Source organism: Protopterus annectens, chromosome 13.part0, assembly GCF_019279795.1.
Source record: "Protopterus annectens isolate FY-2018-M chromosome 13.part0, PAN1.0, whole genome shotgun sequence".
Classification (NCBI taxonomy): Eukaryota; Metazoa; Chordata; order Ceratodontiformes; family Protopteridae; genus Protopterus; species Protopterus annectens.
In genome coordinates, this window is record NC_056747.1 from 470,293,130 (window position 1) to 470,307,923 (window position 14,794).

The window sequence follows — 14,794 nt, forward strand, 5'->3', positions numbered from 1 at the left end:
GAAAACACCCTCAGAAGCCGATGCCTGCTCAGTGGCTCCAGACCCATCTGAGGGAATAGTTTCCGAGTGTCCAATACCTTGAGTATCCGAGGCCTAGTTGTCTCCATGTGGAAGTCGGAAGCGGCCTGTGGCTCTGAGGTAGCGGGCGTCAGGGGCTGCGAAAGCGCCTCACTGAGAACCGGCTAACCGGCGACTGGCCTAGCAGAGGTCTCGTCGTTGGTTTTGAACCTTGGATGCCTGTCCTTTTCCTTTTCCTTGCGCTTTTTATAAACTCCGGTCATCAGCTGTTCCGATGGCATTATATAATTAAACCTTCGGCCAAAGTAATGAAAGGCAAAATCGTACCGATGCTTAATAGTGCGTTGGTTAAATCTAGCACAAAACCGACAGCTAGCAACATCGTGGTCAGGGCCTAGGCAAGGAATACAGTAAGAATGAAAATCCTTATGAGGTATTTGCTTCCCACAAGAAATGCAATTGTTAACTTTTTCTGACATCGGACTGGAGCAAGAAAAAAGTTTCCCCAACAGGGTACTTAGCTTTATTGAAGACTTCGGATCTGAAATTCGATTTTGAAAATCTCAGGAGTCGGCCGACCGGCACTTGCGAACTGCTTTTGCTTCGGGCACCGCACAGCAAGAAAGACAGGAGAAAATGGTGTCGGATGCATCTTTTATACCCCTGGCGCATTGACGTCAGGGAAGAGGCGACAGCAACCAACGCCCGACCAGGACTTTGGAATTCAGGCTGACTGCGGGTAGCCTGCCAGCAGGATAACCCAAGTGTAATGACTGCAACAGTAAATACACTCGAACATCTACATTTATGGTAGGTACACAACTGTACTTTTTTCAACTATTAAGCTTCAGCTGGCAGCGATTACTAATTACCATTCTGGAAACAAATCTTTTCCTCTGGCTTCGTCCAGATTGTATAAAGCCTTCATGAAGGGAGTCTTTCTCCTCAAACCCCCAGTAAAGGACTCCTCTCCTCCATAGGACCTTACTGTGGACCTTCAGAGTTTAACTTCGAAACTCTTTGAACTGGCAGACAAATGTGATATGAAGTTTCTTTTTTGGAAAATTATCTTTTTAGTGGCTATCACTTCAGCAAAAAAGAATTTCTGTGCTTCAGGGCCTATCAGCTAAGCCTCCTTACATTATTTTTCATAAGGACAGGGTGTCTCCATGGACCAATCCTTCCTTTCTTCCTAAAGTAGCAATGGAGAGTAACATTAACTAGTCCATATAATTACCAGTAGTCTTTCCAAAATTTACAAATAAGGGAGAATACATGCTTCACCTCCTTGATAAGCACAGACAATTACATTTTTACCTTCATAGGACCAAACAGTTCAGGAAGTCCGATCAGCTCTTTGCATCCTTTTCCCATAACCGCATGGGACAGGCATTGTCTAACCCTACACTAGCCAAATGGATTACTGATTGCATTGCATTGGTTTATTCTCAGTAAGGATTAGATTTGCCATATCCCTTTAGAGTTCATCCACTCTGTCTGTGGCTACTTCATCTGCTTTTTCTTCAAGGACTTCCATTTATGATATTTGTGCTGCAGCCACTTGGTCACAGACTCGCACTTTTGTTACACATTACAAATTGAACATTGTCTCCTGAAGCAAAGCATCTGTTGGTTTGACAGTACTCCAGCATGTTTTTCTGTGAGGGTCTCTCGAAGGCTACGTAGCTGGGATTCTGTTTCATTTGTGAGGAAGAATGAAAAGGTACAATATCAGATTTAGAAGTTATGTACTTACCATAACTTGGTGTCTGTGTTGTCCATTTTTATTTTTCCTCACCTTCCCTCCCATCCATCCTCCAGCCTTGTCTTTCCTAGAAGTATATGTTTGACTGTATTGGAACCTTTCAGTTCCAGGTTTGAACTCTAACCTTTTATGTCTATATTTATCTCTGTTATAAATTGGAAGATAAGCTAGCAAACTCAATCTAGGATTTGGGGATATACCAGAGCATTATGTGTAGAGGGAGGAGCTCAAGAGTTGGATCTGAAGTCTTTTGCATGTGGCCGACTCAAATCTGAAGATCCAATCTGATTCCATTTGTGAGGAAGAATGAAAATGGATAACACAGGTGCCAAGTTATGGTAACTGCATAATTTAAATAAATAGGAACAGTTGAACTTCTTGGCAGAGCTGTACACACCTTGGCTGATGTTCCTAAAGGATACCTTTAGTTGTTTCCCACACTTGACAGTTACAGCATTCCATTATCTAAATCAACACTTTTGTAGTTACAGAAGAACTGCAGAAAGTCATTAATATAGCATGGTTGCAGGGTGTTATTGCATATACCCATGCTGATAAATAACATCAAACTTATCTATTGAGCCCATGAATAGCTGCCACCATCCACGGCTAAAGCACTTAGTTTCGGTAACCTTTTGATATGTTAGGACCCATATGAGCAAGTTCTGAAATATGGAGATTGAATTTCCGAAAAAGTGTACTTGCATCTACCAAGTCCAAGATGGTCATTTCTCAAAATATTCTCTTTTCTCCAAGGTATGGGGACCTCAGAGTTGCTATACAAGTTTGATGGTGCAGGTATTGCCCCCCTACTTTGGGGGATGAGGTGGAGGGGGCTTCCTCCTGCAAAAACAAGTTTAAAAGAGAAAGTGATGTGTCAACACTTGGCATTACGAGTGACATTACAATAGGAAAGCCCTTAGTTTTTATTACAGTGTGTCTTCTATTCCTTTCAAGAATTTTACAGATGTTTGTGTATTAAACTTTTACTTTAATACAACAAAGGATAAAATCTTGTATGTAGACTTAAAGCAACAGTAGTAACTGCATAAAGTATAAGTTGTACGCCATCAAGAAAACTATCTAACAGAATGCTTGGCTTTATTATAATTCTTAATAAATCTTTTTACAGCAAAAACAATTAAACATAAACAAGCAGAGTGATATTTGAAACTGTTAAGCTGCTGCTGGTGCAATTGTTACACTTAAGCTCCCTTCCTGTCCCCAACTTTATCAAGTAATATGATGAATCTTTGTTTCAAATTTGTCTATCTTGTGGGGGTTTGAAAGAATGGAGCACATAGTGAAGCATTACGTGTCCTAAAAAGCAGTTGTATTTTAATGATGATTTGCATGTTTTCTTATTCTTTAGGAAAAGCGCAAGCAAATGAGCAGCGGTACACAAAGTTAAAGGAAAAATACACTGAGTTGGTCCAAAGTCATGCTGACTTATTACGTAAGGTTAGTGCTTTCTCTTCTTATAGATATAATGAGGTATGATTTTTATACTTTTCAGATCATGCTAAATATCCTGAAAAAGCTTTGCTAATACTAACAAAGTAATGTGAATACATTATATATATATATATATATATATATATATATATATATATATATATTTATAAAACTGCATTTTTCTAATTTCTGGGTCATACTTCATTACTTTAGTGCTGCAGAATTACTCTGAAAATAAATTACAGTAAAGAAAACAAAATAGTTTGAGAAAGTAAAGAAAAAGAAAAATTAGTAAAGAAAACAAAATAGTTTGAGAAAGTAAAGAAAAAGAAAAATTACTTTTGGATCATTTTGATCCTAGTATAATTATGTCAAATGTGATAAAATATGCTATTTTCTCTTAACTGTGTAAAAAATTCACCATGAATATGAAAACTATAACTCAAGCCATAGCTAAGGGGAACCTCATTCATCACAGATGTCAAGGCCTTCAAAACAGCCAGAGCCTGTTGTTATGGAAGACGAGGTACAGCAGGATATTTTTCAAGTGGTGTTGGAAATGTTTCCCTTATTCATACCTCTTGACCTCCTAGAGCAAGAAATCTGGGCAATGCCATAAATAGTGGGAGAGCAAAGGCCCAGAAATAGGGACAGTTTTTAAATATTGCTCTTACTTAGTTGATGGAATAATATGTTTTGAATTAGCATGAATTTTCTGAAGGGTATGAAGCCTAAAACTCAAATGTTTGTCATTATATTCTGAATTGAATCCTAAATGATTTGCCAGTGATTTGCTAGAAAACCACAGTTTTATGAGAAACAGACCAAAAATAAGGCAATAATCTGGGTATTCTGTGAAAATGTGAGAGGTATGTCTTTATTGTTCTGAAAGGTAACTTGCTGCATTGTCATGGTCTGATGGACTTGCTGTGCTAGGTTCTACATAATATATTTTGCATTGGAAATGTTTGATCAGTGAGTTAGAGACACAGATGCGCATTTCTGACTCTATTGTATGTATCTTTGTATTGCTAATGTGGTGGATATCCTTGGCCATTTCGTCAAAGTTATTTTCAGACACCTTTCTTGTCATTATCTGTGATCTAACTTTGAAAGTACCCAGTTAGGATTCCTTCTACTGGGGTCCCCAGCTCAGCTCAGTTCTAAAAATCTTCAGCTGCCACATATTTCTGCTGTGGCTGTCTGGGCTGCACACTTTGACTTCATGTACCACACCCTGTCTTCCCAGTTTTTTTTCCTGATGTTTGCGCTTGCACAGTTTACATTTTGATCTCAGAATTCACTGTTGGAAAGTTTCTTCATTTAATATGTAGTAAACCAGGGCCATTGAACTGTTGATCTGTAATATCATAGACCAGGGCCTGTGCCAACACTTTTTTGCTGTCTACGAGAAGTGCATGAAGTGAAGAACTGATGCATATGTCAGCACTTCAACCTAGCCACTTAAAGGAGAAAGCAATAAAAGCTAGAGACCTACATCACCTCATTTAGGGCAGTTTCCTGGAGGGTGGCCACCACAGGGATTGGCATGAGAATGCTTTGGGTGATACCAAGCCAGGATCAGATAGATGGGGGAAGGAAAGATTCAGAAGGCGTGCATTGAACAAGACCTTATCATTCAGGTTTTCTATGTGATGGCCACTGTTTCCACTCATGCCACTTTCATGCCTCTACTAGTGAGCAATCGAGCATGTAACCCTTACTGACTAATGACAGGGGAATAAAGAAGGGTGCATTGTATCAAGCACTACTTAGGATGAGTCTTGTGGTGTTAGTTCCACTACTTTCACTCTGAAGCAACTGGACAGCCACTGATAATAACCAAATTGAATGGAGTAAGCCCCAGAATCTCGCAGCGAAGGCCGTCTTGTGAAACTTAAGACTCAGAAAGTCTACTTTTATCAGCTCCAGTCAGGCTGTTAAAGACTCATTGGCCATAGTCAAGGAGGCTGCTGTGATTATTGCATGCCAGGTGGAAAATTAATGTTATCCCTTTTTATGCTTATCTCATTCTCACTCCTTTTCTTTCATTTATTATTTCTCCGTCACTTACCTTGTCTGTGTCCCTGGTTTTAAGGTTCAACCTTTTCAGTCCAGCTCACTAACTCCTACATTGGGGCTGAGTCATTTTCTGTGATATTGAACCTTGACTTGTATGTTGGGACTTATTCTTTCTTGCAGCAGTTTTGATGACACTTATTGTTTCTTGCAGCAATGTTGTTGTCGTTTCCTACCAAGGTGCTGTCCTCCTTTGTACTGTGTTAGTGACATTGCTGTTTCTCCTAAAATTCCTCCACTGCCGTGTCTTAATTTTTTTCTCACTGTGTTTGTCATATTTTATTACATCCTTTATTTCATGTCACAACCTCACAATCCTACATCAAAGTCTGATATCATTAATTCTGTTCCTTATCTCCACATATAATTGTACTCTACCCTTCTGATACCAGTGCAGCTTAATGTTGTGTTTGCAAGCACACATGTAGCATGACTTTGTTTCGTCTTCATAATTTAATTTGAATTTCTCTCTTAGATCTAGTTTGTTTACGTAGCATCACTGTTTTCTTGTCATGACATTTAATTTGTTTATGCATGCTTAATTGCATGTTAATAGTATGAGCAGTATGATCAGTTGTTCTCTAATTGCATAATGTACAGTGAATATGTATTTTTTGCTTGCTTGCCAGTACTGTCTTGTGTAATTGTAGGTATAGTCAGGCATATATCATGAAAGCCATGATATCCAAATTAGTTATTGAATGGGATGACTTTCTGTCCAGCCAAGGGAACCAGAAGTTTTACCTTCAAGCACAAATGATGCTGAAAGGACAACAGGTGAGACAAAGAAAAAGAAAGCAACCGTATGCAGGATGTTGTATGCTTGTTTTAGTACTATCTGTTCTTTTAAAGACCTTATGTGTGTGTGTTGCATATTTTAGTGCAGTGACCTTTGTGAAAATACTCATAGAAAAACTGATCATAGAAAAATCAGCAGCAGCACTGCAAAAATGCAATTTAAAAACCGACACAGAAAAAAATTATTCTAACATCCAATTGCTAGATAAGAAAAACACATCACAATAAATAAAGGCAGACTTGTGACATCATACCCCTTGTGACATACAGTCCCTGTGGGATGCAGAGGGGAGACATTGTAGACCATTCTCTGACTACAGCTTTGTGTGTGTGTGTGTGTGTGTGTGTGTGTGTGTGTGAATATATATATATATATATATATATATATATATATATAAAATGTCTTTTAGTCAGCTCAGCTTGAGCTGCTTGGCAGTTTGGCATGGGAAAGGTGACCTGAATCTTTAGAAGTTGTCTAACCATTATATCCTTGGCAGAATGTAACCCATATAGCTAAGGCTATCCAGCAGTGATCATATGAACATCTATTGTTATGGTAAGTTCCACTTACACAACTGTACTTTCTAACCACTCTGCCAGAAATTTCATTCTAGCCCTAATAAAAAAAATAAAAAAGTGAAGGAAGTATTAAATACTGTGTAGTGTCAACATCAGCTAAGCCTGCATCAAATAACTATGTGTTCAACTTACACTGGAGCCATTCTTACTCAACATTTCATTTTGGTGGTTGGTCTGGTAAAGTAGAGGGGATAAAGCCCTGATTACAGCACAGCAGAACTGGGTTCATTTACTTGCTTGGTGACTTATGGAGTAGCAGGGAGGGATGGTTGTGCCCTTCCTTGGGGGAGGATAGCTCCATGGCTGTTATTCCCTATGATAATCTTTGGTGGAGGCTGTTGATGTCACAGTGAGGGGGCTTGGTCCAAAGAAAGCAAAGGGTGGTGAACATGTCTGATCTGATCCTGAGGTGGAGCAATATTCCTTATGTTCCTATTGCACACCCACCACTTGGATGCTGCGTTGAGAGGGAGGAATAATGGGGGGTATTCAATTATAAGTAAATACTCCCTGGCTAAATGGGGGCTACTAGTCTCCTATGACACCCTTAGGGTCCGTGCCAGCCCTGTCTGCACCAAAGCAAGTCCAAAGGGGCATAGGAGAAGCTGATTGACCCAGCGATGGACATGGGATACTGGATAGAAGGCCATAGGATGACATATGGGAGCAAATGGTGCTTGAAAAAAAAGTTTCATTCTGGTGATTTTTTTTTTTTTTTTAATTATCATCTTTACATCATCCATAGTGAGAGTTTCAGCAGGCCTCCACTGTCTAATGCTAGCCTTCTTTACCAACAAACTAAGAAGGGCAGGTAAGGGCAACTCTTTTTTTGCCCAACCCTTCATATACCAGTCCTCCAATAAGAATAGCCATAGGGACAACACAGCCTACCTAGTAATAGTTTGCTGATAAGTTTATGCAGACCATCTTTAAAGGCCAACATTTTAGGGCCTTCCTAAAAAGTGTGCACCCATTTCCCAGGCAATCCCCCCTTATTACACTTCAAATAAAGTAGGAAAACTGCCAGAAATGTCAGGTTTATCATAATGGGCATATAAAACATTTGTGAAACACTTCCAACCAATAATTCTGATTTTTCCTAGCTGTGATAGCTTCTTTGTGGAGGGCACAGAGCTAGTCCCATCTCACCAGCTTTGCAAAAATAACCAATTCCTTTCCTTTGTTTGTGTCTTTCAGCTTTTCCCGGTTAGGGGTCACCACAGCGGAACTCCGGTCCGCTAATGATTGGTAGTGGATTTTTACATACCGGGTTACCAGCCCTGATGCACAACCTTCAACGAAGGCACGCCCCATTCACGTATGCCTCCACACAGAAGACGCTCTAGCTGAGAATCAAACGGGACAACGTCTTGCTATGAGGCGACAACGCTACCGCAGCACCACCACCGCAGTAAACCAGTTTCTTTCCTACTCATGTTAAATTCTGTTGCGAGCCTCTCTTTTTTCCATTGTTTCAAAATACACTGCTTATTCTGTGCTTCAAGATAGCTCTGCCCTTTGCATCCCAAATTATGTAGTTAGATTGTTTACTTGAGAAAAGAGGCAGTTGCCCTGCAGCGGGTAGGAATACAGGAGCTTGGTATATGAATTATAAATTTATGGCTACATCTCTGTGTGTTGCATATGTTATCTTAGCTTCTCATAGCTAAATTGTGTTAGATATGGTCATTATTTAATTTTTTTGTATTCACATTCTGCCTACTGCTTGTAGGCTTAATTATTGTTACACATTTAGTCATCTAATTCATTGTAACAGTTTTAGTTGTTTCCCACTAATACTTTATCTCCCTATTATGTATTTATGTGTAGGATCATGTTGGTTTTTACTCTGCATAGTCTTCTTCTCACTCTTTGTGTTTAAGCATACAGATCATTACTCTGTTTCCTTTTATTGCTATTACTCTCTATAACTTCTGAGTGGGTAAAACAGGTTATTTTGTTAGTTGGGTTAACACAGCTAAAACAGTAAATCAAGTGTATACTGCCATCCAGAGATTTAATATGCATTTTAAGATGAATGTCTGTTTTCCTGACCCAGGCTAACCTTCACAGGTAAATGATAAAGCCACAGCTCTGGCAGTTGTACTACATGTACACAGGCATATGAAACTGATGCTGTAACTGATTATTTTTCTGAACATGTTTTTTATTTTCTTGGAGAGTAGTGCTTTTTCTTTTGGCATCTTCTTCTTATGCTAATAGTTCACATTTTCCATTCCTTACTTGACGAAGGATTGCAGCAATGCTGTTTATGCTTGAAATAATTTACCATTTTAGAAATGATAATGCTACATTGTCTAAAAGGCTGTTACAGTGAACTCATTTTCAGTCTTCTTCATATATCATATTTAGAATTATCAGCACCAACATTCATGAGAACAGTGTCTGTCTGATCCACCTTGGTATCATTGTGCCTGTGTTTTAGGGACTGCTTATTACTATATACACCAGCATCACACATTCTGTATCTCTTCCTTGCAAACATCTGATGTAGAAAGAAAAGAAAAAAATCGTAACCTGTGAATTTCCATGTGGTAATTAAATGCGTCTTAGACCTTCAGATGAAGCCCTTACTGCTGTTTCTAATACCATTTTCTGTGTTTCTACCAGTTGATGCTTGAGGACTTCTAGCAGCTCACTGCCTTGCAAACATTAAAACAGGAGATGTCCATAGGAAAAACTACTGCTTGAAGAAATGGTCTGAGGGTCATCAGTTAGTGTCAGGAGTCAGGTCTCAAAGTTCTAGGCCTGGCTTCTCTTTGAAGATTGCTCTTCTTGGCAGCCTGTGCTTTTTTACCAGTTTCTTCCTTCACATGATATAATAGTGTTTGTGTCCCTCTCTTATATAACCTACAAGAGTCACATCAGAAGGACTTATCAACAGACCCTGCTCTTTTGAGTGTATGTTTTTGCAGCCGTAGCTAATATGGCAACCCCTGCCACTGTTTAACTGTTTGGGGTGTTGCTAGACCTGGCTTCTGGTGGAAGGCTTGAACATATGCTTCTTTTGCACTGGACATCTGATTTTGGTCCACAGGTTTGTTGTCTTCAGTGTTCCAGTGAGAGATCTAACTTGTTTTTTGAGCAAGGTAAAGTATTCTCCTCATGCATCTGCTACTGCACACTTCTTGTGCATGTAATATTCTTAAAATGCTCATTTTTAGTTTTAAAGTGAGATTTAATTTTGCTTGGGTCTTGCAGCACGCAGCTAGCAATAGTACCACTTTTCCTTAACTCTAGTATCATAAGTGCAAGTCTTCCAGCTGTTACTACCCCCTTTGATATCTGGATATGTGCCAATTACTTGGGAGTGTTTTTTAATACTGTTTGATACAGGATCAAGTGTACAAAATGATGTTTGAATTAAAAAAAGTGTTTTATGTGTGGCAAATCACCATTCCCTGCACAAACACAGACTTACCTTTGTCTTATATGTTGTAATCATTTCTGCGGTTGTTTCATTTTAATATATTTATTAAATCATGTTTTAAAAATGAAATATGTATACAAACATTAACATAAAAGGAAACAAACTATAGTTAAATTTATTCATCATTATATGCAGTATGCGTATGTGTTTTTAAATTATTCACTCTAACAAATAAATTGCTCAATTCCAAACTTCCCTTAAACCCCTCTTCCTACTAAACATTATTCTGCATGTATTGCCCCCACAAATTCCATTTATGTCTGTTTAATTTGCTCTTTCCCCTTCTCTGAAGACCCCAGCTCCATTTTCTCATCACATTTACATTGTTCAGTACTTCAGTTACAGTAGGTTTAGATGTAGTAGTTTTTTTTTTTTTTTTTTTGGCAACCAATAGCACTAAACTTAGTTGTACCTTACTGTACCTCGGCAGTCCAGATCCTGTGTGCCAGCACAAAATAATCTTTTCCTTAGTTACAGCAGTTTGCAGCCCCAGGATTTCTGACAAAGTACTCTGTACAGAATTTTTAAAATCTGCCAGGTTATATTTACATTAGCAGAAAAACATGTTCCCAATTATCTCTTTCTCTCTCTTCCCCGTTATGCCTCCTGCATTTGCTGCCTTGTCAAGAAAAATGTCTGCTTGAAATATAAAAATACCTATGTAAACAATTTGAAGCAAAAATTCTAAACCTTCTGGACAATGCATACTTGGGAACCATACAGATGCCCTCCCATTGTTCCTTTGTAAATTGCTTTTCCAGTCTCTCTTCCTAATATTTTCTAATATCCTCTGATTGATTCTTATAGATGTTCAACATTATATCACAGTAGCCTAAGTTGTTAAGGTTATATCCTGCCAAGGGTATGACCAGCCATCAAGCTTTTCAAAGCTTAAGGATACATTTCATCCCCTCCAACTGCCAGGTGCTTTAGCAGACCTCCATGTAAAAGGCAGTTAAGTGTCAAAAGCTTCAGAACTTTCTTGCTGTCAAAGTACACTCATTCTGCAGGCATTGAGGCAGTGACAGTTGGCTAACAATCCTCCAAGGTTGGGCAGTTAAGTTCCTTGCTAGGGAAACTATTCCACTTCTTTATTGTCTGCGAAATAATTGTTTTTTTTCTATAAAGTAATTTGTGTTTCTAGTAGATAATTACCACAGAATGAACCACAAATCTAGATGCATAACAAACATTTGCTAAATAATAAAATCCACAACCAGTAATCCACACTCAAAACCAGGATATTTAATTCACATTTAAATAAAAACAGTTAACAAAGTGGTTAACATGTATGGTTAAGCGCTTTCATCAAAGAGTCTTCCTCAGAACTGTTGAATACTGGCATAGTCTTTTGTCCAATTAAAAACATTTATCACTCATACCACCAAAAAATAAACCAATCGTGTGCAATAAAAAAGCACTTCTTAACGAATCCTTAAGTACAAAAGTCAACCAATGAGGAAAATAAGTCAAAAAAACTTCTTCAATGACATTAAATAATAGAGCAGAACCTCTCGTCCAATAAGAACAATGAGTCACACATACCTCTGAAAGATGAACCAGTCAGGTGTAATACAAATCACTCATTGACCAATTAGGAACTATGAAAAATAAACAAATCTGAACTTTTTCATATATTAGTCACTTCGAACTAAGTCAGTTAAGGACCGTAAATATTTTTCTGAAGACCAGTCAAAATAGTGAATGAGTGACAGTAGCAAAAAACTGAACACATGTAATAAGTGTTAAAATTAAGTCCATACAAATGGTTTTAAACTTTAAAAGCTCGATATTTCTGTTCACTACTATTAGAGATCCCTTCATTCAAGCTTGAATATTTCATAGCATCCAAGCGTAATTGCCAAATCATCTCTCATTGGAGCAGTTGCAAATGGTTTTTCCAGTCACCAATTTGATCTAACTGGACCTGTTCTAATATACAAAATAAAAATGTGTTAAAGTATATACATGATTCGGAATGTTTTGCTAAAGCACTTTTTTGTCGTGCTTGTTTATGCTCTATAAATGCTGATGCACCCTTTTGTTAAGGGAGTTGTTAATCTTTACCTACAAGTAGGCTAGGCAAGATGCACATCGGGCCAGGTATACTACTATGCTGGTATAACAGTAGTATTTACCCAATTGAGCCCATTTTGAAATTAACCATAATATGGCTCTACTGACATCTGAATCAATATATGAACATTGTGGACAACAGCCACATTTGAATGTAATCAGGAAACCATATGGTTTCCTGTCTGGATTCCTCTCCAAGATCCGTTTAATGTTAAATAAGTTCTTAAATGTAAAACTAGGTCCAGTCTCAAAATTTGGTGTCAAAGAATCATCACATTGCAGTATATGCCAATTGTTAGGAGGATCTGTTTAAATGTCTGCTGAGTAGTGTAACACCATGTTGTTGTAATTGGCAGATGGTGTTGAAATGTTCTCCAAATCAAATTTACCCTTACATATTTGGTTGCCAACTTTGATGATCGGACGATAGTTTTTTCTTCCTGCCATAACTGCAGATATGATTTCTTCAATTAAAGTTACAGGGTAACCACGTTCAATAAACATAGATTGCAACTTGTCACATTCTACCGTAAGTTGTGCATCATTTGATGTAAGCCTGAAGATGCAAATAAATTGGCTTTTTAGGATCCCTTTCTTAGGGCGGCCATGGTGCAGCAGTTAGTGTTGCCACCTCACAACAAGAGGTTCTCCAGTTTGATCCTCAGCTGGGGTGCCTTCTGTGCGGAGTCTGCATGTCTTCCCTGTGGTCGTGTGTGTTTCCTCCAGGTGCTCCGGTTTCCTCCCACATCTCAAAGACGTGCTGTAGGTGGATTAGACACACTAAATTGGCCCTAGGTGTGTGTGTGTGCATGCGTGTGCCTTCTGTGGCAGGTTGGGCGCCGGGCTGGCAACTCGACAGAGTAAAACTCCACTGCCAATCATGAGCGGACAGGTGATCCACTGTGGTGAACCCTAACCGGGAAAAGCCAAAAGAAGAAGAAGGATCCCTTTCTTCTGATGAGAGGGATGATGGCTCTGAAAATGCAAAAAAGAGTTGCAGAATGTTAGTTTACAATAAATTAAAGTTTCAAGTAGCCCTATCTGAGTTTTATTGATTGAAATATCCAAACAATGGGTGAAATTGATGTCAGCATGATGTGTAAATTCCAAAAATCCAGCAGATAATTGCAGTTGTTTCACAAATGTAGGAGTTAAATCCTAGTTACCTCCCAGATGAAAAAAGTGTCATCCAGGTATTGTAAAAAAACAGGAACAATATTTATACAATTCATAGTTAAATACTTTGTTGAGTTCCCATCTTAATATAACTGTGTTTGCGTAGATGGGGGCACATGCTGCCCCCATAGCCATGCCTCGAAGTTGCTTGTAATAATCACCCTTGAATGAAATAAAATTGTTCAGCACAATGTCCATGAAATCAAATACCAGAATGACTTCAGTAGGTGTCAGATCTGAATATTACTGCACCAGTTCAGTGAACCATACCAACCAGTTTCATGTGGAATAGCCGTAAAAAGGTTCTTTACATCACAGGTTAACAGGATGTCAAGTACATTGACCATAACCCCATGTAGTTTGCCCAGCAGATCCAAAGTATCTTTGACAATGTAAGAGAACTGCTTAAAAATGGATTTCAACTTGAGATCCACATATTTCGCTAATGGTTCATGATTGAACCTGCAGCAGAAACAGTCGGACAGTTAGGTGGATCTTTAATGTTAGGATGTATTTTTGGAATCCCATATATTTTGGGAATAATGGAATGAGGAACCTTTAAAAAAATCAGATAAATTGAGTGAAATAGTGTTAACTGCAAGCAGTTCATCTAAAGAGATATTAATAAGCACTGTGTGCAATATTCATTTCATTAATAGACAGTCATGTAGGTGGTAATATCACTGAGAAAAGTAATCATTCTGCCAGAATAGTCCAAATTGTCCATGATGATAAGCCACCACCTAGGCTTCGTACATCTAATATTGGGATCATAGTTGATACTGTTGAATAAGTCTCGTTCATCATTATGTAAGTTAAACAATCCAGGCTTGAACAATAGGATCTCTGTTAGTAGGGAACTGAAATATCGAGCTTCTAACATTTAAAATAATTTGTATGGAGCTAATTTTAACACTTATTCCATGTATATTGTTAATTTTTTTTTATGGTCACTCATTCGCTATTTCAATTGGTCTTCAGAAAAATATTTACTTTCTTTGATTGGTTTAGTTCTTGGTGACTAAGATATGAAAAAGTTCAGATTGGTTTATTTTTCATAGTTCATAATTGGTCAGTGAGTGATTTGTATTGTACCTGATTGGTTCATCTTTCAGAGGTATGTGTGACTCATTGTTCTTATTGGACGAGAAGTTCTGCCCTGTTATTTAATGTCATTGAGGAAGTTTCTTTGATTTATTTTCTCATTGGTTGACTTTTGTACTTGGGATTGATTAACAAGTGATTTTTATTGTAAATGATTGGTTTATTTTTTGGGGTGTGTGCGTGACTTACTGTTTTTATTGGATGAAAGATTTAGTGTCTGTATTCAATGGTTCTGAAGACGTCTCTCTTCCAAAAATGCTTAACCGTACATGTTAACCGTTTTGTTAACTGTT

At 38.2% G+C, this 14,794-nt stretch overlaps 1 protein-coding gene across 1 annotated transcript in view; it reads left to right on the forward strand.

Moving 5' to 3' along the window:
- The window catches only part of HIP1 (huntingtin interacting protein 1), a 2,554,439-nt gene that overhangs the window by 1,920,303 nt on the left and 619,342 nt on the right, over window positions 1-14,794 (forward strand). The window contains exon 15 of the mRNA XM_044054110.1: window positions 3,156-3,244. Within this exon, the coding sequence (XP_043910045.1) occupies window positions 3,156-3,244 (89 nt within the window). The remainder of the gene's footprint in view (window positions 1-3,155; window positions 3,245-14,794) is intronic.